Source organism: Mytilus trossulus, chromosome 14 (assembly GCF_036588685.1).
Source record: "Mytilus trossulus isolate FHL-02 chromosome 14, PNRI_Mtr1.1.1.hap1, whole genome shotgun sequence".
NCBI classification, from domain to species: domain Eukaryota; kingdom Metazoa; phylum Mollusca; class Bivalvia; order Mytilida; family Mytilidae; genus Mytilus; species Mytilus trossulus.
The window spans coordinates 80,324,335-80,350,475 of NC_086386.1; the positions used below are offsets into that span (position 1 = coordinate 80,324,335).

At 30.1% G+C, this 26,141-nt stretch overlaps 2 protein-coding genes across 3 annotated transcripts in view; one reads left to right on the forward strand and one right to left on the reverse strand.

The window, feature by feature from the left end:
* The first annotated feature begins 38 nt into the window (after positions 1–38).
* On the forward strand, positions 39–2,960 carry LOC134695951 (solute carrier family 25 member 43-like). Its single transcript, XM_063557450.1, has 4 exons — positions 39–593; positions 1,228–1,400; positions 2,023–2,157; positions 2,689–2,960. Exons 1-4 carry the CDS (start codon positions 77–79, stop codon positions 2,875–2,877), a joined length of 1,014 nt encoding a protein of 337 aa, XP_063413520.1. The 5' UTR covers positions 39–76; the 3' UTR covers positions 2,878–2,960.
* A 1,191-nt stretch (positions 2,961–4,151) lies between these two features.
* Positions 4,152–26,141, reverse strand: part of LOC134695950 (tyrosine-protein kinase Tec-like) — a 37,661-nt gene continuing 15,671 nt past the window's right edge. For both annotated transcript variants that reach the window (XM_063557448.1, XM_063557449.1), the window contains exons 8-18: positions 25,202–25,261; positions 22,630–22,761; positions 18,426–18,547; positions 17,530–17,607; positions 15,784–15,848; positions 15,231–15,334; positions 13,935–14,023; positions 13,255–13,453; positions 10,690–10,808; positions 10,085–10,245; positions 4,152–8,079 (exon numbers count right to left, since the gene is read on the reverse strand). In XM_063557448.1, coding sequence (XP_063413518.1) covers positions 7,987–8,079; positions 10,085–10,245; positions 10,690–10,808; positions 13,255–13,453; positions 13,935–14,023; positions 15,231–15,334; positions 15,784–15,848; positions 17,530–17,607; positions 18,426–18,547; positions 22,630–22,761; positions 25,202–25,261 — 1,222 coding nt within the window. In that variant the 3' untranslated portion in view covers positions 4,152–7,986. The remainder of the gene's footprint in view (positions 8,080–10,084; positions 10,246–10,689; positions 10,809–13,254; positions 13,454–13,934; positions 14,024–15,230; positions 15,335–15,783; positions 15,849–17,529; positions 17,608–18,425; positions 18,548–22,629; positions 22,762–25,201; positions 25,262–26,141) is intronic.

Genomic DNA, 26,141 nt, shown 5'->3' on the forward strand with positions numbered 1-26,141 from the left:
TAGTGTATGCACTATATGTTTCATGTGAAACCTTTTCTCTTTAGAAGTCGTCTGCTATACTTTCACTTTGTCCTAAATGACCACAGTATCTGATCATCGTTTGACATTTACCCAGTTGCTAAGTTCAACAGCTGTGTCAGCATGTATAAGTCGGACTCTAACTGCACCACTAGATGTTCTCAAAATAACAAAACAAGTAGGCACAGTTGAGTCTAAAAGCAGTCTGCAGAGTCTATGTAAACATCTGAGAAAACACGATGGTGTACGCGGATGCTGGAAAGGAAACATGATTGGCTGCATAAAAGTCTTACCTCACTCCTGGATTCATTATTTGATTTATCAACAATTAAAATGGGAATTTTCAGATGAGCTTGGTAGATTGTCAATAGGAAAAAGACTGTCTACAGGAATTGCTGCGGGAATTGTGTCTACTGTAGCGGTTTATCCATTAGATGTTGTCAAAACCAGAACTATTATTCAACCATATGATAAAACATTATCAGCATATAAAGGAGTAACAGATACATTCCAAAAAATATTGTTAAATGAAGGAAAGGGCACTTTTTACAAAGGACTGCTAACAACTCTAATTGGTAAGAAAAGACATCCCTTTCCCTAAAACATATGAAGTAGTAGGGGGGGAATGAGGGCATACAAAGTGTATAACAAAATACAGTTTAAGAATTTTCTGAAGACAAATACTTAGTATAAAAAAATATTGCTATGTAAAAAAAAACAAAAAAAAACACCATTATTGCATTAAGTCAGTTGTTTATCATAACAGTTTTGCCTCTTTTTTCTTTCTTTTATTTTTAAAATGCTCTCAATAATTGTGAGTTTTTTTATGAAAAACTTTGCAATTCAGTACATGTCCAAAGCCAAATTATAGTTGGATTCTGTGAGTTTTTAGAGAAGAATTTCACTAGCCAGAAATAAATTTTACAAGCCTAGGCTGATGGTCCTGTGTTTAAGCCTGAAGACTGAGTTTAAAAATGATGATTGAGTTACAAGATGTGGTTTTGATTAAGCCATATAAAAGGAAAAGTTATATCATGGTGTTGTAAAGTAACCAAAAATCCATTAAATCAATCATCTTTCTGATTTTTTTATTTGCTCTTTGAAGCTGATTTTTTTTATTTGCTCTTTGAAGCTGATTTTCCTTTTGATTTTTGTAAGGCATCTTCACAATTTTCTCATTAAAAACTATACTTTTTTTTTTTTTTTCAGGATCTGTACCCTATGCCATAACCACATTTTTAATGTACGAGGTTCTTGATCAGTTATGGATACAACCAAGATACAATCATTCAACTGTTGAAGTTATGCTTCATGGATGTCTAGCCTCTGCTGCTGCTATGACTGTTTCATTTCCATTTGATGTTGTCAGAAGGAAAATGCAGGTACCAGCATAACCGTTGGTTGTTTAAATGTTGAGCTTATATTCAACAGTTTCATTATAAAAATAAATGTTTCATCAAAATCTGTGCCTTTAATGGACAGACAGTTAACAAAAGTGATGAGACTTTCAAAAATTGAAATTTTATAAAAAAAAAATTAAACACTCATTTTCCCATAAAGATGTTGCAACAAAGCATTTCAAAACAAACAGCTATAATTTGTAATATATTCCTTCATCTTTGTTATTAATTGTTATTTTATTGTGTCATGAATCAATCTTATTCTTCTTCTGTGTATCTTTATTTGTTTTTGTTTAATGCTTTTTAAATCAAGTTTCAATTGATATTTTATAGTGATTCCATGTTACACTACTGTCTCATGTTAGGCTGAAGGTTGGCATCTGTTAATATGTTGAAACCTGCTGCATTATTATGCACCTGTACTTAGTCAGGAGCCTGTTGTCCAGTCACGGTTGTCTTTTGTTGGTGTGGTTCATAAATTTTTCACTTAACTTGTATATTGTACAGATCAATTCATAACCATATTGTCCCTGGAAAGAAATGTGACTTTTTATTATGTCAGCTCACAATATTCTGAAACATTTTGTCAAATTTTTATTTACAGGCACAAAGTCCAGTTTTGGCCAATAATGGTGGAGTGGATGTTACATTCATAGGAGCCAAGGATTGTTTAAGAGCTATAGCACAATTCCAAGGAATTAAAGGTTTTTGGCAAGGATTGACACCTGCTTTGATCAGGGTAATTTTAAAATTGCATGTAGAATAAAATCAAAGATCCATTTAATATCTTAACACGAAGTGACTTGTATTAAATTTTACTTTTAAATCCTTAACTAATAAAGTCTTAAATTTTTACTTCAAAGTCATTTAATTTTTTTAATTTTAAATCACCAAATTATTTTACCACAAAAAAGGCTGCAAATTGAAAGAGCTAAAACTGAAATAAAGTTTCTGCTAAAAGTAAGTTTGTCTACAGTATACTGTCATTCAGAATTTATTGTGTTCATTTATTATTGTGATTTTTATCATTTTAGACTAAAATGCTATCTTAACTATTGTGATATTGATCAAAATCCTGTTTAATTCATCAATAAAAAGTATAAAAAATGAAAGTTTAAATTATTTTGATCATCACGTTTTTCGCAATCATGCACATTCTGAATCTACAGTATATTATTAAAATTGAGAATGGAAATGGGGAATGTGTCAAAGAGACAACAACCCGACCAAATAAAAAAACAAGATAACTTTTTACAGTCTATGATTTCAGATGTTTCCATACCATGCCTTGATGTTTTTATCCTTTGATTTATGTAAGAAGATATGCTTATACCAAAATGGCTATTCCCAAAGTATGATTGACCATGCGATGGACCAGAATATTGATTTAGATGAACTACAAGAAATATTAGATTACGACATTGAACTCCCGCAGGATCAAATTTCTAATGAAAGTTGAAATGAAACGTTCACGTACCAGCTAGAGGATAAATATACATTTAACTATGAATTAGTATAATATAAATACCCTAACAACTCACATGTATGTCTATATATATTTCTATTAAAATCATTCAAATTTTGTATAAAGTTTCAAGTTATTTCACAAAAATTCCATTTTTAACGTTATATTTATTTCACATTTATTTCAATGCTTTATGGCAACCAAAATATTTATACATGTGTAAACCTGTTTTATAACAACAAAACTAGGCAAGATAAAATTGAGAATTGAAATAGGGAATGTGTCAAAGAGACAACAAACTGACCAAAGAGCAAAAAACAGAGTATGATCCAAACTCTTGCAAATTAGTTCTGAATGCTGTTAAAAAAATTTTCATCAGATACATGCTAATGAGAAAACACTCTATAAAATACCAAATATCATAAAAGTTAACAACTATCAGTTGACCTTGTAGTCACAAAATTTTTAACAAAGTCCTTTTCACAGAAACTATTCACTTGTTCTTGCAATGCCTCCAAACTTCTGGCCAAGAATATTCCATGTTTAGGTTAATCCAGAAAAGTGCTTTGATTGCAAATTTTAGGTTTCTGATTTTTATTTTCAGCATTTTTTATTATGGCAATTAACAAACAGCATTGTAAGTGGTCAAATATATATTTTTATACCATAATTATAAAATTACATATATTAAGCAGATTGATCACAATATTTTATCATATGTCAAAATATTTGTAAGTATATTATAGTGAAACTCGTTAACAAATGAGGCAATAACTTAATATACAATGAGCAGTCTAATACATTAGCATATTATGTATTTGTTTTCACATTTATTCCAGTTCAGTTTTATAATGATTGATTGTATTTCTTACAAAACAGCAGGTGTACAAAACCCCACAACTTGCCATTTAGATTGATTAATTAATTGGTGTTTAGCATGGCCAGTTTTTGGAAAGGATTCTGTAAAGAGAAGTTCAGCACAAGAATTGCATCTCTAGTCCATTAAACTCAGTGTCTAACATACCTAGCAGAGTAAGACATAAACTCACAAACAAAAGGGTTTACAGGGTAGTGATCATTGAAAATAAAATATTCAGACCACCAAGGCCCCTCTAAAGTTGAGAATTTGTTATAATGACGGTGCCTGGAACTATGTCCTTTTTGTGAGAGAAAAAGATTGTTAAAAAAATATCCAGTATAAAGATCCATTACTTGAGGCATTACACTTTGATCCACTTTAAAGTCTCAATTCAATATAAAAAAAAATCTATTCAAAATTAAATTCTTAATAATGATTGTCTTCGAAAAACATGCAACTACTCACCATTAAAGATCTAGATAATCTCAATTTAAATGTAAATCCTACATCTATAATTAAATCAATTTCTTAAAAATTAACTTTTATTCAAGCAACAAGATATGGTGTTTTGAAACATTATTCCCCTGTATAAAGCTTTAAGATGGAAAAGCATAAAATTAAACTTTGAATGATATAAGTATGGTTTTTACTGACTTGTCTTCTTGCTACATATAAAATTTATTAAAAGAATTATCTCCCCTTATAAGTTGAAAAATTGAATTAACAAAAACAAAAGTTTGGTATTTGTTAAAACAGTCTGACACACTATTTTTTTGTTATTTAAATTAACAGTCTTACACATTAAATGCCAGTCTGTCTCAAAATTTACAGATCTATTTAGGCAAAGAACTAGACTGATTGCATATTGCAGCTTTACACAATTCTAAGGTGACATGTAGTTAATCTACCTTAAAATATTTAGTTTAAGATTTCATTAATTCTTCGTGTTTAATTTGCTTATTATTTTTTTTTATTTATTAAACACAGCTGACCAGGTGAAACCTGTATTAAAGGGTCAAGGTCATCAAACAATTCCATAGTATTATAAATTGTCATGGATGTCCTATTTCATTAGCATTCATGTTGGTTATCTGTAACATATGTATAAAAAAAACCATCTGAAACAATAAGTACGCATAAGCACCTTTTTGAAAGGTAATTAATAATAATAACCAAAATTTACAGCATTACACAATTAATTCAAATTATAAATTATTACAAAATTTTCTACATTTTGGCTGTTTTTTAATACTTGAATCATTTATACACAAAACGCAATCAAGTATCAAGCTTTTAGACATATAATTGTAAATTCACATAAAATGGTGTTTTTTTTCACAATACATATCACACTTTATGTCTCTTTAGCACTTAATATTAAGATATGCACCAATCTAAAGTAATTTTTCACAAATGAATTACATCTGTCGACAGAAGGTTATTTGTACATATGGTCATGTATTCATTAAAAATCTACCAATAAATTTAGAGGATATTTCTCCAGTCTTTTGTTTGAATGAGTATTTGTGAAAAAAAATATTTGGTCTTCCTTAAAAGGAAATTCTGCTATCATTATTTTTATTGCAAAATACCAAAATTAGGTCTGTCATGTGTGGGTTGTTTATTTAGTTGGGTTACTTTCTCAATAATTCATATTCATTTATTGCGGATTCATTTATTTTTCAGGGGTACCAACTTTCATGGATTAAGGAAAATTCACAGGGGGGGGTCTCTTCCTATATAAAGGTATATACATATGTGCCGCTGGAATGGGTCCCTTTTTTGATCAGTCAAATATATCAATGGGGTGCAGTTTTACCGAGGAAATATATCAATAGGTAGTAATTGACCGATTTTGGTACTATTTGAGCTGATAAATATATGAATGGGTTATGATTTCGCTTTGAAATATATGTATAGGTAGGGATTTCACAATTATTCAATATATGAATGGGGGGTGTTTTTAAAATCCCAGCTGCACATCTGTACCCAAAATCCCATGTTGAGACCCTCCCGTGGGAAAACTAAATATTTGTGGATATTTAATTTCTAGTATTGTCAAAATGTACACATAAGTCTATAGAAAATTTGTTATTTCTTGAACATTAAATATCAGGGTAATCACCTATACCCATAAAAAACAACACAAATAGGTATCTGACGAATAATAATTAATCCACAGTATATAAAGAGAGAGCATTACATTTCTGTAGTGTATCGATGTACTAACAAAGTCAAAATAATTCAAATTGTGGAAGACTTCAAAATATACCTTCTTGTAAAAATGTAAGAAAATAGCACTACATATACTACTATAAATATTAAAGCTTTCAGTGACACTATATAAATCATCTTGTGGCGAGAATTCTACATAATTCTTTATCATAAAATGTATACAGGTAATTAGATAATGGTGTATGATGATCCAGATAGAGTTTGATGATTATAGAAAAAAAAATTAAGAATGGGAGAAAAAATGCAAAATATATATAAACAAAAAAAAATGACTGAAAAATTATATGAAACAGACATGAAGAACAAAAATCCAGACCCCTGTTTATGAAATGTATCTAATAATAATACAATGTGTAATATAGGCATTAAAAATACATAATCATTACATGTACAATGTATTTATAAAACTGGCACAAGTCATAAACAATCATAAAAAAGTTGGAAACAATATGGTCCATTTCTATAAGGAATGACAATAAATGTTTTCCTGAGAAACCTGGGAATTAAATCACAATAGTCAAGCACTTTTTGCAATCTTAATTTTATCAAATAAATAGCACTATAAAAACAATATTATATCTGACATTTGTTTTCAAAATTGTCCTAACACCAATTTAAAATATTATATTAAATCATATATGTTTACAAAGTTATCTGATGATGTTGACCTTTATGCAGCTGTACATCAATATTCTTTTGTAAAGTTTTATTTGTTACTTTTATAGGAATTTTATAAGAATGTTAAATATTCATGTCTGTAAACAGAATAAGAACAAATATTGCACTTTTTTACTGGCATTTTATTACCCAATTATAACTGCTCTACAAAAATAGGCCATCCATAGATGGAAACATGATTGTATTTCGTTTTTCTGTAATAAAATGTTTGGATTTTCCATGTACTATAAGCAGTTTCAACTTTCATACAAAATGTTACAAACTTATTGGGCTGGAATCCAGCATTTGAGGTTAAAAGGTTGTGACCTTACAAGTTTAAGGAGCCAGATGAAACAAATTGGTTTTTTTTGCCACAAAATTATATCCCCATGACTGAATTTGTTTCTGCTACCCCCCCCCCCCCCAAAAAAAAATTTATTAAAATAACCATGATAAAATTTTCCTCCAATTTTTCTTGTGAAAGATATTTGAATATATAATAATCTTACATCTGACATGCTAATCCTTGCATGGTTTATCTTTCTTGTTTCTATGTGGAATTTTGTTGCTATCAACCAAACAGTTGTACAAAATGTACTAAACAAAATCACGGACAAGGCAAAAAAATAAACAGGGTGGTTTCTATATGTATGCACCCAAACTTTATTTTTTGCAGGAATAAAAGCAATAATAATACATCAAAACGATGGGCCAAGTGAACATGGTGAAGCATTATCAACAAAAATATAAATACTAAAAAGTTGTTAAGCTAAAAGTTTGAGTCTGTCTTGTGAATTTGGTCATAGAACCTGATACACATTTAACAATTGATTATATAAATGTTATGATTAAGATATAAATGAATCATCAAAATATCTGTACACATTAATTATAGGATTTTGCGCAAAACAATCATATTATTTCTTTTTATACTTAAATACATGTCGAGTTGCACTGCAGAAACTATTACACATATTTTTGTTAACATGTTAAAATGTTTTAATTTCTGTCTGCATTGTCCAGAAAATAATTAACACATGTACTGGTACATAGATATATACAACTGATTCATTCATATCAAGCTATTTAACAAAGTTCACACACAAACTTTCATATCATACAAATGAAAGCTTTGGCCTTTCTTCATAAGACAGCAGCACTCATATCCAGTTTTATAAGCAGTCGCTTTTCCAAAAAGCAAGGTTTTATCGAATTTTCATCTCTACATAGGTCAATATAAGATTAACATACAATGAAATCACAGAAATATACTGTTTTGGTAGAGACTCAACAATTTGTTCCATATATTCAGTGTTGACAAAGAGGAATTTGAAGACCTACTCATACAGAGGTCACACAGGACCAATGAATGGATAATTTCCTCTCTCCATTAGGCCACCTAATGTCTGTAATAAATCTTGAAATGATGGACGTCCGTCTGCATCCTGAAAAGAAAAAGTGAATAAATTATATTACTATATACTATGTCTGACTATTAACATGATTAAATTGTTAAATTTGGTTTGAATAGTTTTAAGTTTTCTAAATAGATAATACAATCTATCTATAATAGTGAAGCTTTCTTTTTGGGAACAAATTCTCCTTTTTTATATTTTTGTGGATATAAATAGTGCAAATGTAACATTTAATTGATTCCAGTATATGTAAACATAACAATTCTTGGTTTTATATGCAGAATACATCTATAGAGTACGTTATAACCATGAAATAAAGTGTCCATGAAAATACATTTCTTCCTCCATTTATAAAAAGAATACCCACGAAAATAAATGAACCCACACTGAGTAAGCACAAAAAATCTTTTCAAGAGTTTCTTTGTTTTGTCTGAAACACATTCATCCCATAATCCTTCTTAAAGAGAGATGAGCATAAAATTTGCTCCTATTTAGGATTACTGAAAACAAGGATCTGAATGAATACTGTAAATTCAGAAATTATAGTGTGCATTTTTTATTGCAATTTCGTCATTTAATACAAAAACGGGATTTATGTTTTAATTATACAGTACATTCCGGTTATTTGCATAGCCTATTTGTCAGACGAAATTATGCAATAAAGCGGAGTATGCTTATATCCGAAATGACAAATTACGGAGTCAAATGACATCGATAGTGCAGATCAGCAAAGAAGAAAGATGTACGTCCATAGTCCACTTACAACATAATGAATGCTTATATCTTCTAATAAAAGTTATTTGTCTACTGTCATACATTTTATTTCATTGTGTATTCTTTCAATAAAGTTTATAGACACATTTTGTTTTTGTTTATTTATGTACCGACTTTTCCTTTACCTGAGATACGATAATAAAATTGTTCTAAAAACAGATTTATTTCTATGACCCGGATGTACAAATTAAATTGTTACGCTTTGTTTAAAACAAACTGTTTAACAATATTACACAGTTTATAATCATTGTAAACAATAATTGTGTAATGAACTGCCTTTGATATTCAGTATTTACCAATTACACAGTGATGTGACACTGTTACTTTAACACCGCTAGTTTCGTTTATGCAAAGCAGTTAACAGGTGATGGGGCCATGCACGGGTTATTTGCTGGACACGAGTGTTGAAAGTGAGAAAATATAATAATCAGAAGTTAATTTTCTTTTAGAAAAATATTAAAAGGGAAAGATTGATGTATAAAATTCTTCAACCATATATAAATGCCCTGTAATATTTAACATAAATGTAGATCACCCAAGCTGAATTACGAAATTACACATTGGATAATGATCGATAATTAACAGGCGTTAATGTTTTAAAAATTCACCCAAAATATAATCCATGAACAATGTTTGAAATCCAATCAATAATTAACACCTTTTGAGATAGAAGATCATAGAATGGTTGTGTTTTTACAACAATCAGCTGATTGACATTTTTATGACCTCGAGGCTTAAAATAGAATATGGGAAACTTTACCTGTGTACACATCGAGGCCTTTTCTATAATCATATACACACGAAAGATACTGTTTTAAAACTTTATTTGAATAACACACAAGTAAATGTGAAATAATAATGAAAATTATGATGCATTCAAGAAAATATACTTACCAAATTGCCGTTTCCGGTCAAAAATCTCGTCAGTTTTAACTGAGCATATCTAGCTGGCGATTAATTTCTATGCATTAAACCGAAATGCCACTTGTAAGGCTATGCATATTACCGGACAATTTAACATTAGGTGAATGGGAAATGGTTTTGTGCAGGAGAAAAGTATGCAATTAACCGAATTATGCTATTAAGCGGTATGCAATTAAGTGGAATCGACTGTAATTATATTGAAAAGAATTCTGTTTAGATTTAAATTAAATTATTGCAATTTTAACCCTGTTGCATTTTTCGCAATAATAAAATCATTGCATTAATTTCTGAATTAACAGTAATCAAAAACACATCTGATTGCTAATCATTTACTCACATGATTAAAGCACTTCATCATAACTTGATAAACTTTTTCTGGACAACTTTGAGGCTGTTCTAATCGTCTACGAGACTGACAAACAAAATCAACGACGTCAACATTCTTCATTTTATCATATGGCATTTGACCTCCAGTGAAAGTTTCCCACATAAGCACTCCTGCAATATAAATCTACACTCGTCACCAGGAGCAAAACTTTGAATGAGATAACAAATTTGAGACAGTTAAGTCCACACTTTCAGGGGTGTGGAAATATTTGTTGTGAGCACTTGTCCCTTAGCAGGTAAAACTGTAAATTTTCTTCCAATATAGAGTTGTAGGGAGCTTGTTTGTTTTGTTCACACATTCTTCAATAAAATGAAATGTTATGGGACTGCCATTTTTAAAAGTGAAAGGTTTAGTTTGCTACAAAACCAGGTTTAATCCATTATTTTCTGCACAAGGAAAAGCCTGTGCCAAGTCAGCAGTACAACAGTTGTTATCCATTCCTTTAATGTGTTTGATTTTTTAATTTTGCCATTTGATTACAGACTTTCCGTTTTTATTTTTTCTTGGAGTTCAGTGTTTTTGTAATTTTACTTTTTACACATTGGTATACATACCAAATGCCCATACATCTGATTTACTGCTAAAACGAGTAAAATTTAATACTTCAGGTGGTGCCCATTTTACTGGGAATTTTGTTCCTTGAGAGCTCGTGTATTCATCATCCAATACATATCTGGAAATATAAACAAAACAATTTAAGGTGGTACCTAACACTACAGGGAGATAACTCTGTAAAGTCAGCTAAACGTTTTAATTACGTTGTGTTGTAAAGGGAATATTAAGCTTCTTAATGATCAAAATTGGTGTTTTTCAAATTGCTATATAACCAGTGTAATTTTTCTGACAAAACGGTTGGTTCAAAATTTTAGATTTTTTTTATACTTTTGTCAAAGGGTCAAAGTAAATACATCGACAAAATGTTATGAAAATTAAACGAGCCAAATTAATTTTAGTGAAAGTGTTGGGTACCACCTTAAAACACATATCTATACTACATTGTCTGACATCTTACATGGTTCTCAAGTAGTCATACATCCTTTCAAGACCATACATGTCATTTTACATATATCAAATTTATTTGTCCAGTGTATGTTCACTGGTATTAAAATGTCCATTGATTGAGTTAAGCAATTTCAATTTATATTTTAGAGTGTGTTATTAAGTCACCAAAACGGAGTTTTGGGGACTTATTGTTTTTGTATCGTTTCTTATTATTATTATTCTTATTCTTCTCTTTCTGACCCCTTAAACTGTCGTACCATTTTCTGGGAAGCAGTAGAGGATGGAAACTTTATATTTTTTCTGGGTATAGGTCTGCATCATGGGGGTTGCAGAACCCAATGTCGGTGATACCAGGGTGTCATCTTGGCATAATTAGGGGGGCTCAAAGATGGGTGGGGTCAATTTTTTTTTACATTTCTTAAATTTCCTACTGTATGTAGAGTAGATGGAATAATGATTACTTCTATGAATATTAAGAGACACATGTCTGCTTCAACATGGAACTTTTTTTATTTCAGTAGGGGGTCTCCTGGCATAATTTTAGGGGGGTGAATTTTCATGGAACATTCCAGAACATCAAAGTTTAATTTATTCTAGACACATTTAATGGTATATGATGGTATATAATTATGGAGAGAACAATTTGCAGCAGCACTTTCTCTTTGGAATATTCAAAATGGCCGCCGTTACCATGGAAACAGCAAAAATATGAAAAACTTCAAAATGCTTCAAATTTAATGAAACTTATAACTAATGTTGACTAACTTGTGTAGAATTGACTTTTTTGAGTTTGGAATTTTCAAAATGGCCGCCGTTACCATGGAAACAGCAAAAATATTAAAAAAATCAAAATGCTTCAAATTGAATGAAACTTATAACAAATGTTGCCTAACTTGTGTAGACTTTAATTTTGAGTTTGAAATTTTCAAAATGGCCGCCGTTGCCATGGAAACAGCAAAAATGTCCAAAAAAATGTAATTCTTCATATTGAATTAAACATTACACACACATTATTTGGCATCAATGATACCGCAGAACAATGATGTGGGGTCCGTTTTGGTGACTTTTGTGTTAGCATCCTAACACAGGATTACTTGTTATATGTTGTGATGTTACATTGTTTCAGATAAGGGAGAAGGTTTAAAACTGCTGCATTTTTTTGCACCTGACCTAAGTCAGGAAACAGATGTTCAATATATAGTTTGTTGATGTGGTTCATAACAGTTTCTTTTTTTTAATATAGATTAGACTTGGTTTTCAATTTTGAATAGTTTTACACTAGATATTTTTGGGGCCCTTTATAGCTTGCTGTTTGGTGTGAGCCAAGGTTCTCTGTTGAAGACCTTACTTTTACCTATAATGGTTTACTTTCCCAAATTGTGACTTGGATGGATAGTTGTCTCTTAAGCACTCATACCCCACCTTCTTATATCTATGTAAAGCACTGTGATGTATGATTGTTTGTGTATTTCCAAAGTGGTGATGGATACATTTTGAAAACAGAAATCAATTTGAAATGGCAACAACTGTAATGTAATTCATTTTTGGGGAATTGGCATTTGCCAAACTTGTTGATGTACATTGAAAACTTAAAGGCATATGCATCATCAATGAGAGCCTTAATTAAAGTAGGATATTTTTGCTCAAAAATGTTTCTTTCATGCAATGTTTATAAGTATAATTTTGTTTTGTAATAAATCATGAAGTTATATTTTATTCTATTAATTGTTTCACATTTTGTCATGTTAGGGCGTTTAATGTATTGTTTTTGTTCATTGTTGAAGGCCCTACAGTAACCTATTACTGCATAAATCTATGTCAGTAGGATGGTTTTCTCAAAGGCAATCATACATTATCTCCTTTTTCTATTGAAGAAAATAAATGAGGTGTATTTATTACAAAGGGAATCTTTTACAGGTTTTTACTAATTGAACTTCCAGTCAAACATTGCATGCATTTTCCATACAAGAACAAATTATTGTAAAAAGTAAAATATTTGTCAACATTTTATGAAAATTAAGAGCCAAATGTATTTAAGTCAACATGTTTTGTACCTCTTCAGATCAGTGCATTCATTACCTTACCAAACCTGACGTTTACCCTAAGCTGAAACTTACCTAGCTAAACCAAAATCAGCAACTTTTACAACCATGCTTTCTCCCACTAAACAATTTCTTGCTGCAAGATCTCGATGAATGAATTTCCGTTTTTCTAAATAAGCCATTCCATTACACACTTGAGAACATATGTCTAATAATGTTGCAGTTTTAGGCATTAATCTTGCCTTATGTCTTCTTAAATAAGTTAAAAGTGAACCTGTAAAATTCAAAAAGAAATATATCAACATTCATAATTTATTTTCACCAAATTTTAAATTGAGTACTAGTAATCTATTATAAAACATGATAATGTATGTTAATTTTTAATAAGAAAATATTATGTATAGATTAATACATGGCAAAATCTGTATCACATGCTGCATCTCCACAAGAAACCAATATCAGTCCTGAGGACTGAAGGTTGCTAATAAGTAATTAATAAATGCATACATTTCAAGAGAATGACAACTGAGGAGTTAAGGAAAAGTTGCATTTTTGTTGATGTTTGATCATGGTTTGGGAAATCTCTGCATAAAAGGCATATATACAGAATTTGTAATTTGTTGAACAATTGAATTGTGGTTCATCTGTTCCCATGAAACCGATGAAAACTGGTACCCAATAAATAATAATGAACCTACAGTTTGTACAAAATATACAAAAGCTAAAACTCTGACTTACACTTCTATGATACTTACCATACGGCATTAATTCTGTTACAATAATAAGTGGTCGTCTTTTAGTTACAATACCATACAACTGTACTAAATTTGGATGATTTAATTGTCTGAAAATTAAATGAGAAATTTACAAATAAAAAAGCCTTTATAAGACATTTTCTTTCACTTGAACAATTACTTAGGTATAAATTTGAGACTTGCAATACAGATTGTCCTTTGTGCTGTGATGTTTTATTGAGATATCAGTGTTGATGTCATTTCTTTTGTTGCTCTACTAAATTGAAATCTGTGTCTATCAAGAAGTCTCTTTTTGTTTTTTGTCATTGTCAAACAAGTTTGTTTTTTAGTAGATAGTTTTAAATTGTTTAACATTTTGTCATGTTGCAGCCTTGTATTGCCTTCTATATAATTTATTTTTGAAGATATAGACCATACAATGTGGCTTTAGTCCATTGTTGAATAAACTCAGCACATAAAGTTTTGCAAATCTGTGTTTTCAGTTGCTTTCTTTTTGATATATGTGCATTTAGTCAACATTTCCGTTTAATATTCATAACATTATTTTTGTTAGTTCATGACCAATATTGTTCTTGATTCTTCTAATTCAATTCTACCTTTTCTGCAACTTTAAGTCTCTTTACAAGACAGCTACTTTTGGCAATGTTTTTTTATCCTTTTTTTTGGCATATCAAGGCTTTTATTACAGTTCAAACATAAGAATGAATGAAAGCTACTTTCAGCGTGTTTAATGTTTTTATGTTCTATTTTGTATCTTCTAAAAGCCTGTCTTCTTTCTATTTATATTTCAGACTATACTTAGTTCTTGCTTCCTTTTTATAGAAGGTTTCTTTTGCTAGTTTTGCTTTTTTTTTAACAGAGTTTACAATTTTTATTTGTCATACTTATGCAATACTTTATGCATCATTATGAATCTTATTATTTCTAGCCTCCTTATGAATCTTATTATTTCTAGCCTCCTTATTAATCTTATTATTTCTAGTCTCCTTATGAATCTTATTATTTCTAGCCTCCTAATGAATCTCATTATTTATAGCCTCCTTTTGAATCTTATTATTTCTAGCCTCCTTATGAATCTTATTATTTCTAGCCTCCTTATGAATCTTATTATTTCTAGCCTCCTTTTGAATCTTATTATTTCTAGCCTCCTTATGAATCTTATTATTTCTAGCCTCCTTTTGAATCTTATCATTTCTAGCCTCCTTATGAATCTTATTATTTCTAGCCTCCTTATGAATCTTATTATTTCTAACCTCCTTTTGAATCTTATTTGCCTCTTTTGTATTGTAGACTTACGTCATAGTTCTTGCTTCCTCTATAAAGCTGTCTTCAGACATTGTGCCTTCCTTCATCATTTTAACTGCTACAACCTTTTGTTTCCATTTACCCTGGTTAACAGTCTAAAATAAACAATGATTTTTTTCTTCAAATTACAATTAAAATTTAATTCATAAAATATAACATAATCAAATTTAACAAATAAAAAAAAATAACATTATCACATGACAATTATGTTTTTCTATACATAAGTATTCTGTACAAATTTAACAAAAATAAACATTTTTTTTAAAGATCACAAGATACAAGATTTCCACTAAAAACAGTATTAAAACAAAGAACAATTACTCTGACACAAATTAGACACAACTCTTGGTTAGAAAAAAAAGAAGTCCTACAAAGTTATTTCACCCTCATTCTTGTATAAAAAATAAAGTTTTAGACTTTTACATATAAATAAAAATAACTAAAACCTTCCTTTTATTTATTTTCACTAATGTTGAACAAGAAAAACTCAATAAACTTTGTCCATTTTTTTCCAAACACAAAATTTCTTTAAGCCCATACTTACACCAAAACATCCAGCCCCTAGTTGTTGTTCTATTACTATTTCTGTGGGATCTATTTCATATTTACCTAAAATAACAATGCATACATTAAATAATTTCATCAATTAAAAGTGAGCCCTTAGTGCATGATACTAGAAAAATACTGAACAGTATTTTGTGACCAGTAATTAATAGTGTGCACACATTTGCCTAGCGCATTGTGATACCTTGCAATACAGTAATTTAATTTGAGATATGAAATACCTTTCATTTATAAGCCAATTTTAAAAAATTGCTTATGTATTTTTTTAGGATTTATGTAATAAATAATACATTGCAATGTATATATATTGGGTACTAGCACCATTAAGTCATGCTAAATTACTGAAATCTTCACAATTCTAGCATTTTAGTTAAATTTTAGACAGTTTTCGTGAAAGTGGCAGCATTCATGTTCATCCTTTATATTGAAATGTAAGTTGTATTTTATGATAATACATATATAAAGGTTGAGGATGAAAACGGATGCGGCCACTTTCATTATTGACAAAAAACATCTGAAAAGTGACATTTTGCTGCATCTTTGGTATGTTTTTCATATTTGAGCTCGAATTGGATCGTTTTTAATAACTAAATCAGTTAAAATCTTTCACATAAACTAATTGATTCAAATGAAAAAGACACTTAAATGTTTAAAAAGTGGTCAAAATGTTTCGCCAGATGAACCTGAAATTTGAGGCCGAAATCAATCCTTACCGGGCCTACTCCTTTGTGGTTTATGTAAACCTACAAAATCTACTAAAATAATAAAGCCACAGAAGAATATAATTTGTTAACATTCCTTTGAACTAATACCGATAGTTTAAAAAAAACACCAAACAAATGAAAAAGTATATATAAAATGTATATCTTGAATTTTCTTGACCATCATATATCACTAGAAAAAAGACCACACTATTGGTAACAGAGGATTTCATAAGTTATCTTCAAATGCAAAAAATCTCATGAAGTGATCAAATCTTCCATAAAATTCCCATACCATTTCAGATTGCACACAAAATTCGAAATCTCCATTAACTATTGTGAAAAAAATCATACTTGTAAGTAAAACATTTGTAAGCATGTTTCTGCATGTTTAACCCCGCCACATTATTTATGTATGTGCCAGTCCTAAGTCAGGAGCCTGTAATTCAGTGGTTGTCGTTTGTTTATGTGTTACATATTTGTTTTTCGTTCATTTTTTTACAAAAATAAGGCCGTTAGTTTTCTCGCTTGAATTGTTTTACATTGTCTTATCGGGGCCTTTTATAGCTGACTATATTTATATGCGGTATGGGATTTGCTCATTGTTGAAGGCCGTACGGTGACCAATAATTGTTAATGTTTGTGTCATTTTGGTCTTTTGTGGATAGTTGTCACATTGGCAATCATACCACATCTTCTTTTATATATAAGGCATGAACATTTCATTAAAACTTACAATCAAAAACTTTTGTAATAATTTTTGTAAATAGAAAGCAGACTTTTCTGAAATAGCAACCATCAAAGTATGCCATAGACCCACTTATGCCGTGAATTCATTATTATTCAATGGATACCAATTTCATGGATTCCTAGGGAACCAGTGACGAATCACAAAGTTTTTTGAGGCTTACATGTAGACTTCGGCCAAACCACAAAATTAAATATCCTGGAACATTTCATATTACTTTAATCCACAAAAGTTGGTACCGAGGGAAATAAATGAATTCACAGTACGTTAAACTTACTATGACCAAATCCTGCAGTAGCTGGTGCTGTTTTTCCTCCCTCTGGTGCTGGGGGACTTCTTAATCGTGTTGATAATCCTGAAAAATAAGAATAATCAGTAACAACAATATATATATGCAGGTATGAAACATTAAATATAGGCTAAAGATTGGAACATAAGTATATATATAGTGATTGAAACAAGTGACTAGCTACCAAGATATCCCAATCTCTGTTGTTCTTCTAAGACAAACTATGTTTTAATATTAGTCAAATTTGTTTCAAATTTTAATTACTGCCTCTGTAGTATAATAGTATTATAATTGTGTGTAGACGTCAATTACAAGATGTGGTTAGTTTGGTCACAGACCAGGTCAAACCATAGACTTGAAATTCGTATTTGCTGCTTGGTACTCAGCATTTAGTAGTACCATGAGAGCAAAGACTAAACTGCTTAGAGTCAAAATATTACTTCCTGGTAGGGTGACAAGTCTTCTTGCAGACTGTAACTTAAAGAACTTACTCAGCACTTTAAAAATCTGGCTCAGAGTGTCAGTCTACAAAAGGACAGGGTATGTTTTAACATAATATTAACATGTTCTCGTCCTGAATATGTGTAATAAAATCTGTCATCATACATTAAACAGCAGAGACTATATTGATGAGTACTCTGAATTAAGAAGTAAGAGCAAAGACTTGACAGCTCAGAGTCAGAATATTGCTTCCTGGTAGGGTGACAAGTCTTCATTCAAACTGTAACTTAAAGAATTTACTTAGCACTTTAAAAAAGCAGGGTACGTATTCACACCATGGCTATATCAACATGCTCTCGGTCTGATATGTGCATCAAGTTTTCCATTCAAACATTTTAAAACAGTAGTCCATCCACCCAACAACCTTAAATTCAATTTCTTACCTGCTGAATCATGTTTGTGATAATGAACTAAATCCTGAACTGATGGGAATGCATGTTTTTCTGCTATGTAAAACATTCCTTCAGTATTTTTCTTTATATGATAATGTTTAACTGTTCCATCACTGAAAATATAAATTATAAAACTGTTAATGATTATTTTTTATCATATTGTAACCTTCTTCCTATAATAGTGCACTCAAGAATTTGGATTGAGAGTACTGACTAAATTTTAAAAGAAAACAACATTACATTATCTAATTACAAAATGATGGAAATAGTATTTTCAAGTCTAATGGATTTTTTAATTAAGCAATTATAAGAAAATATAAAAGCATATAACGTAAAACAATAGAATGTTTTCGTATGATAAATTTACTTTAATCTTATTTTAAACTGCAATCAGCTATTTTACTATACAGATAAAGCTATACGTATAAACGTTAGCTTTATACGTCAATGACCCCAACTAACCTATAAGCCCCGCCTCCTTATTGTATTTCATCAACAACATCACGTCACGACCATGACAACGTAAAGTAACAATGGTCAAACTTTTATGAATTTAAACTTTATGTCTGCAAATTGGTTATTTATATATCATGATTATCAAATGTTATTAATTAAGTTCATTTTCCCTTTCTAATTCCTTAATATGTCAATGTTTTACCGCCTGGACTACGCTCATAGGGAAATACCCCAAAATGGTACCCATACCTGCCAACTGTCACTATTTGCGGGGGATTTCCCCCATGGAATCTCCCAAATGGAAATTTTTAAAGAGCAATTATGTCCACAATTTTAACAAAACAATTAATTTTACAATGAATTGAGGCTTATAAAAGTATGAAGAAGCCAAAAAACAACATTACACCTAATTTGAAGGCCCCCTTGAAGGTTTTTTAGGAGTATGGCAGCCATCTTGCACGCAAAACCCCCATGGGGATTTTGAAAACTTGGCAGGTATGGGTACCCCAAGAGGGAAATTCCAAACACTTTTTTTAACAATTTTTTAACATTTTTTTTCATTTTTCAATATTTTTTTTCAATTTCAGTATAAAGACAATATACGTATAGTGTCTTGAAATATGAAATTTATTTGTATTCGGCACGAAACGGGAAATGCTCGGTAGAACCTCGCATTTTCCCGTTTCTAAGCCTCATACTAATAAATTTCATATTTCAAGACACTATACGTATATTGTCTAACAATACTCAGCTGATAGATTGAATTTTATTTCAATGTTGTTGTTTTTTTAATTTGTATTAATCATGTTAATGGCACTCTTGTAATTGAATAGGTGGTTATGTTTTCCAAACTGATATACATTGATAAAATATAAACATTTCCAAGAAGAAAGCAACCTTCATTTTTGACCATGTGGCTTACTTGCCTTCAAAAATATGTAACACTTGTTGCAGTAGTGGAATCTATATTTCAATAATAAACTTTTTCCTTAACTGTTCATTCGGTATGCTAAGCTTTAAATGGAAGAGACTTTTTTGACAAAAAAATCTTAGGATTAAAATGATTGTTAGTTATACTGAAATGTGTATGAATTACGATTAATTTTACTCTTAATTTTTTTGGTAAAAAAAAAACAATGGATGTAAATTGTAAAAACATTTAACAAAGACTATAAAGATCAGCCATCTATACAACACATTAACCCAGAAGATAACAATAAACAGTATAATTGCTATTTTGTGCATATTTCCTTTGATCTTTTTTTGTGATAATTTTTCATATCATGCTACTTGCTTGAGAGGGAAAATTATTGCTTGAAACTAAGGAGCCACTTGGCATTGCTAATGAAATTAACATGAAATTGACATTGTTGTCATATTAGGTAAAATAGCGATAAACAGATTATCATTGGTCATCTCAACTCGATTGCTTTTCTCCCTTTCACCATGACCGGCTCAAGCGAGAAAATCAATCTCATTGAGATAACCAACAATAATCTATAAACATATACTGTAAATTCAGATATCATTGCAATTTGAATGGACAAAAAAGCAAGATTAATTAATGCAATTTCAGGAAAATCTTTAAACAGAAATATGTATCAGATATCAGAATGAGTTTTCTTAATATTGCAATAATAAAAAAACGTTGCAATAAATTCTGAATTAAAATTAATATTGAAAGACACCCACCAACTAGGTTCCATATATCTTTATAGTGTGAAGAAAGTGTAGTAGGTTAGAGCTGTGCTAGAGTGAGGAGGGAACTATAATTCTTAATAATAACCTTATTACCATAAAACATAGTATATATAAATTGATGCAATAAATCTCTCCAAATCCATCACCAGATGTACCAATGCATACCTAACATGTTTACAGTACATGAATACTAAATTGATGCAATAATTCTCCAAAAACCATCACCATAGATATTAATGAATATTAAACAATGTTTAAAGTACATTGTAACTAAAATACTTACACATAACTATGAATAAAACAAAATGTTTCTAAATAAATCTGACTTATAACATTGGTTGCAATGAATAACATTGATTTCCCAGTTAAATAAAAACCGATAATTTCACATGTGAAATTTCACTCTCTGACGTCAAACAACAATAGGCATTGTTAAGAAGTCAATAACAGTGGATCAAAACAAATTGTGAATGCGTAGAAAAAAGATATAGTTCCTTACATGTTTTAAATTAATTTCTTTAAATAAAAGCCATTTGCCAATGTAAAAAAAAGAAAATCTAATTAAAGAATTAAAATACCGAAAAATATTCAACTCGTGACTGAACAACACTGATAACTAACTCATGCGCTTCGCCATTAGTGAGATGACAATGAGAAAGCAAACCCACAACAACAAAACAACAACTAGGACAACATGTTGTTTACAAGAGAATATGTCTTAGAAAAAAAGGAAAAATATTATATTTAGAGCAACTATAGGATCATGTTATCAAATATATCATTACGTTTAATGAGTTTTTCTATCATAGTAATAAGTATTTGCTTCAAAAAAAAACTTTTAAACAAAAAAAAAATAACAGAATAAGTGAAAATGAACATGAACCTTGACATATAATGGTTATTTTTTAATTTGTTACTTGGGTGGAGAGTTGTATCAGTGGCACTCATACCACATCTACCTATATCTATGTGATGAAATATCACAGGGAAAAAATACAGAAAATGTGAGCAGTTATTGTGTATAAATTACATTATTGACATAAATAACTACAAAAATACACATCTGAATATTATAAGATTACTGTAAGATTATATAATTTTAATGACTGGCATATGCTTCTACTTGTAATGGACAGACTTCACTCAAATATATCTCATCTTAAAATATTAGGTTCTTGGAAACAGTATTTAATAATTATCATTACAAAAAAATGGTATCAACAAGAAATCTTCAAACCCCTACTGGAAATGCCATTTTAACCGCTTCCCACAATTACTCACAATAATCCATAAAATTCAGCGGAAAGATAATTAGTGGTATTCGACTATTCTAAACAAATGTTGAAATTGTCTGACCATAATATCACATATTAGTATCTGACAAGAAATTTGAATGAAGTCTGACAAGGGGGATGTTTGCAATAAAGCAGAAATTTTAGTACCTGAATTTTGACATAATGCTTGACCTAGGCCTACAAGTAACATTCACAGTAAAGCCAAATTATATGAATACATATTATCTGATTTTCAACATAACACTATTAACCTTGAAAAATATTCTGTTTTTTTGTTTGTTAGTAAGCTATAGATACCTGTAACATAATATAAGGTCTAATCTATTGGGATATTGCTAAAATTGCTAAGTAATATATGCATGTCCTTAATCTGTAAATTACCGTACTTATCCGATTTTTGCAATATGATTTTTCTTCACTTATTATTTGTTTACAGTCTGGCAGTCATATAAACCCAAAAATCAGGTTAAGAAAAAAAATTAAATTCTGGAAATGTTTGGCCCCTCAGCAAATGCTCAGAGGTGAACATCCTTAATCCAATAATCTTAAAATACCAATATGAAAGTTAATATTTAAAAAAAAAATTTAAAAACCAATATGATAGTTAATATTCAAATTATTTAAAACAGCAATGTGCCATTATAGTTATGCTACTACAATCATGTAGGTATCCCGACTGTTCAAGGGCTTTATGTCAAGGTCGTTTAAAACACCTATAAGTAAGTAACCATGACAATACCCACCTTTCTGAAGTATAGAGAGACAAAGTAAACATTCCTGGTGTACTGGATTCCCTCACTAAGAAACATCCTTCTCTTCCTTCCTTTCTTAAAACCTGCTCACTCCGTTCTCGAGAATAACTCTTACAAAACCAACTAAAAATAGCAACATTTTTAATTTATAGATATATACATGTTCTCATTAAATAACAATCTAATTTAAATGAAAATAACATGTTAAAATATACTGTAATTTTAATACTATGAGTCAATGGGAAGGTTAACATGGTTAAGTCAAAGGACCTATATTTGTCCAAAAGCAGTAAATAATTCAATGATTGTTCGAAGCAATGTAGCTTCAATGTAGTTCTGATTTTTTTCTTTGAAATACATCTCAGAATGTCGCATGTTGACATTTTTTTTTATTTTCCTGATGGCAAATTGTCAGTTTCTCATGATTTTTGGTTTAGCATAATTAATTTAGTTACTGAGTAACAATAGTGTGGCATAAATAATTTTTTTGTAAAAGCAATATTCAAAACAATACCTTTAGAAACTTTACCATGTGAAAAGACACATACTAGGAGCTTGGACAATGACCTTCACACCTCCTAGAAATGGGTCTCTAAAAACACCGCAAAGGACCTCCTTTGTGCACAAAGGAGCACAAAGGAGCACTAAGGACCCCAAAGAAGTTTGTTAAGGGCACAAAGGACCTGAAATTCCCTTTTAAAGCATAAAATTACAATAATTCCTGAAGAAAAATGTGAAAACAATAATTAATTTCAATAAAAATTTGCGATTTTTATAATGTACGATTTGGTGTTGTCACCGGTATCGGTTTGGAACCGAATTTATATCCGGGCTATGTGACAGCTCGCGTATGTGAATTTTTAAATAGTTATAATATGATATAACTGATAAAAACCTCAATTATTTTGTAGTTATAATTTTTTTTAAGACAAGAGACTTTATCAAAACTACGAAAATCATGTAAGGATATCGATGCTTTGCTGGGTTTTTTTCTCAGCTGGTCTCATATTTCATCATCAGCTTGTTTTTTTTTTATGTATGGTTATAATTATTGCTATGACGAAAACTTGTCTAAAGGCACAAAGGAAACGGTATGACCATTATTCTTAAGGTACATGTAGGTAATTAATTTGGAATTGTCAATTCGTATTTCATGAAATTAATTTCAATACACACTGTTTTATAACAATTTATTCTACACAAAAACAAAGTATGTACCGAAATTTTCTTACTTGGTAAGTCTCAAATTACTTTAAAGAACGTTTCTAAGCCACAAAGGGGACAGTATGTGATTTTTTTCTGAAGGTAGGAAAATTGGGTTGATTTTTTCAATTCGTATTTTTTCAGAAATTTCAATACACACTCTGTTTTATCAAATTTTATTCTGTACAAAACAGTTACGGACAGAAAGAACAGAAAAAAGTCACAGGACAAAAAAATCACAATTCAGTTTTGAGGTTAGTTTTCTTTGAACACGAAAACACTTCTTTTGAAAAAAAATGTATTTTTCTCGAAGTTTTATTTATGAAGCAACTTTGTAATAAAAATTTATTCAATAAATATCAATAATTATTAAATAATTGTTACGAAAACAAAATATCAACAAGGCTTAAATGGCTTCATTTTGCCAATAAATATATATCCTCTGCATGATTAAAAAATTAATACATTTTCATTTATCAAGGTTAATGAGCTCCTAAACTTAGAAATGAATATATGTTAAAAAATTAAAAGATATTTCAAAATATAGTTAACAATTATCAAAACGACAAGCAAGATCTTTAAATTTTCAAATGGATATAAATCTTGACAAACAGTGTTTGCTTTATTTATTTATTTTCGATTTCATGTCCAGTCTGTATTTCTATCATATGTTTGTGTTTTCTCAATATTTTTCAATACATCCGTATATAACCGATTACAGAACACGGTTCGTAAATCTTCAACTTTAATACCAATTTAACTCGAGACGGGTTTTTATTTGTGATTGATTTTTTCGTTGGAAATCACTTCCCCCATTTCATTAATAATTTCAGTTCCTTTGTGCACTTATGAAACTACTTTGTGGTCCTTTGTGCTCGCTAATACTTACATAATTTTCGTAGTTTTTGGTAAAGTCTCTTTATTACAACAAAAATTTTTAAGCATACTAATTGACGTTTTTATCATTAAAATCAGAGACATATACTCTCTGTTTATATAATATTATAACTGGTTTATCGCATAGCCCGGATATGATGTCGGTTGCAAACCGATACCGGTGACAACACCAAATCGTACATTATAAAAATCGCAATTTTTATTGAAATTAATTTTCTTTTTTTACATTTTTCTTCAGGAATTATATTAATTTTATGCTTTAAAGGAAATTTCAGGTCCTTTGTGCTCTTATCAAACTTCTTTGGGGTCCTTAGTGCTCCTTTGTGCACAAAGGAGGTCCTTTGCGGTGTTTTTAGAGACCGCCTAGAAATCAGAGAATTGTATTTTGTTTTTTGTGTATTAAAACATACATGACATAAATCAATCTTTGCATGCTTTATTATACAAGCAGTTTAATACATACTCAAATATTTCTAAATCAAACTTTTTCTTTATATAATTAGCTGGAATATATCCTTGTAACCTGTAAAAATAAAATAATACAACTATTATTAACAGGACATTTACCACTAAAAACAACTATCAGCCTGGAATTTTCATCTCATTATAATGAAGTAGAAAACTAAATTTGCAAAAAATCAAAATGTGTTATGTAAGCTGTCAAGTAACAAGTACAGGAATGAAAAGCAAATACTTCTTTTAAAGTTATCAATTAGAAATAACAAATGGCCAATCAGAAAAGTCATTGTCTTCACCTCTTTTCCAAGAAATGAGTCGTTTAAATATTTGAATTTCTTTATCTAAATGAAAAATTGACCTACTAGGAAGGCACTAATAAAAATGTAGTTTTGAAATTAGAACTACACAGTCACACTGAGAGAGGCTTTTAACTTGTTAGCTAGCTAGCTATAACTTACCCTGCCTTGTTTTGAGCTAGCTGTAACTTACCCTGCCTTGTTTTGAGCTAGCCATAACTTACCCTGCCTTGTTTTGAGCTAGGTATAACTTACCCTGCCATGTTTTGAGGTATAACTTACCCTATCTTGTTTTGAGCTAGCTATACCTTACCCTGCCTTGTTTTGAGCTAGCTATAACTTACCCTGCCTTGTTTTGAGCATGCTGTAACTTACCCTGCCTTGTTTTGAGCTAGCTATGCATAACTTACCCTGCCTTGTTTTGAGCTAGCTGTAACTTACCCTGTCTTGTTTTGAGCTATAACTTACCCTGTCTTGTTTTGAGCTAGCTGTAACTTACCCTGCCTTGTTTTGATCTAGCTATAACTTACCCTGCCTTGTTTTGAGCATGCTGTTACTTACCCTGCCTTGTTTTGATCTAGCTATAACTTACCCTGTCTTGTTTTGATCTAGCTATTACTTACCCTGCCTTGTTTTGATCTAGCTATA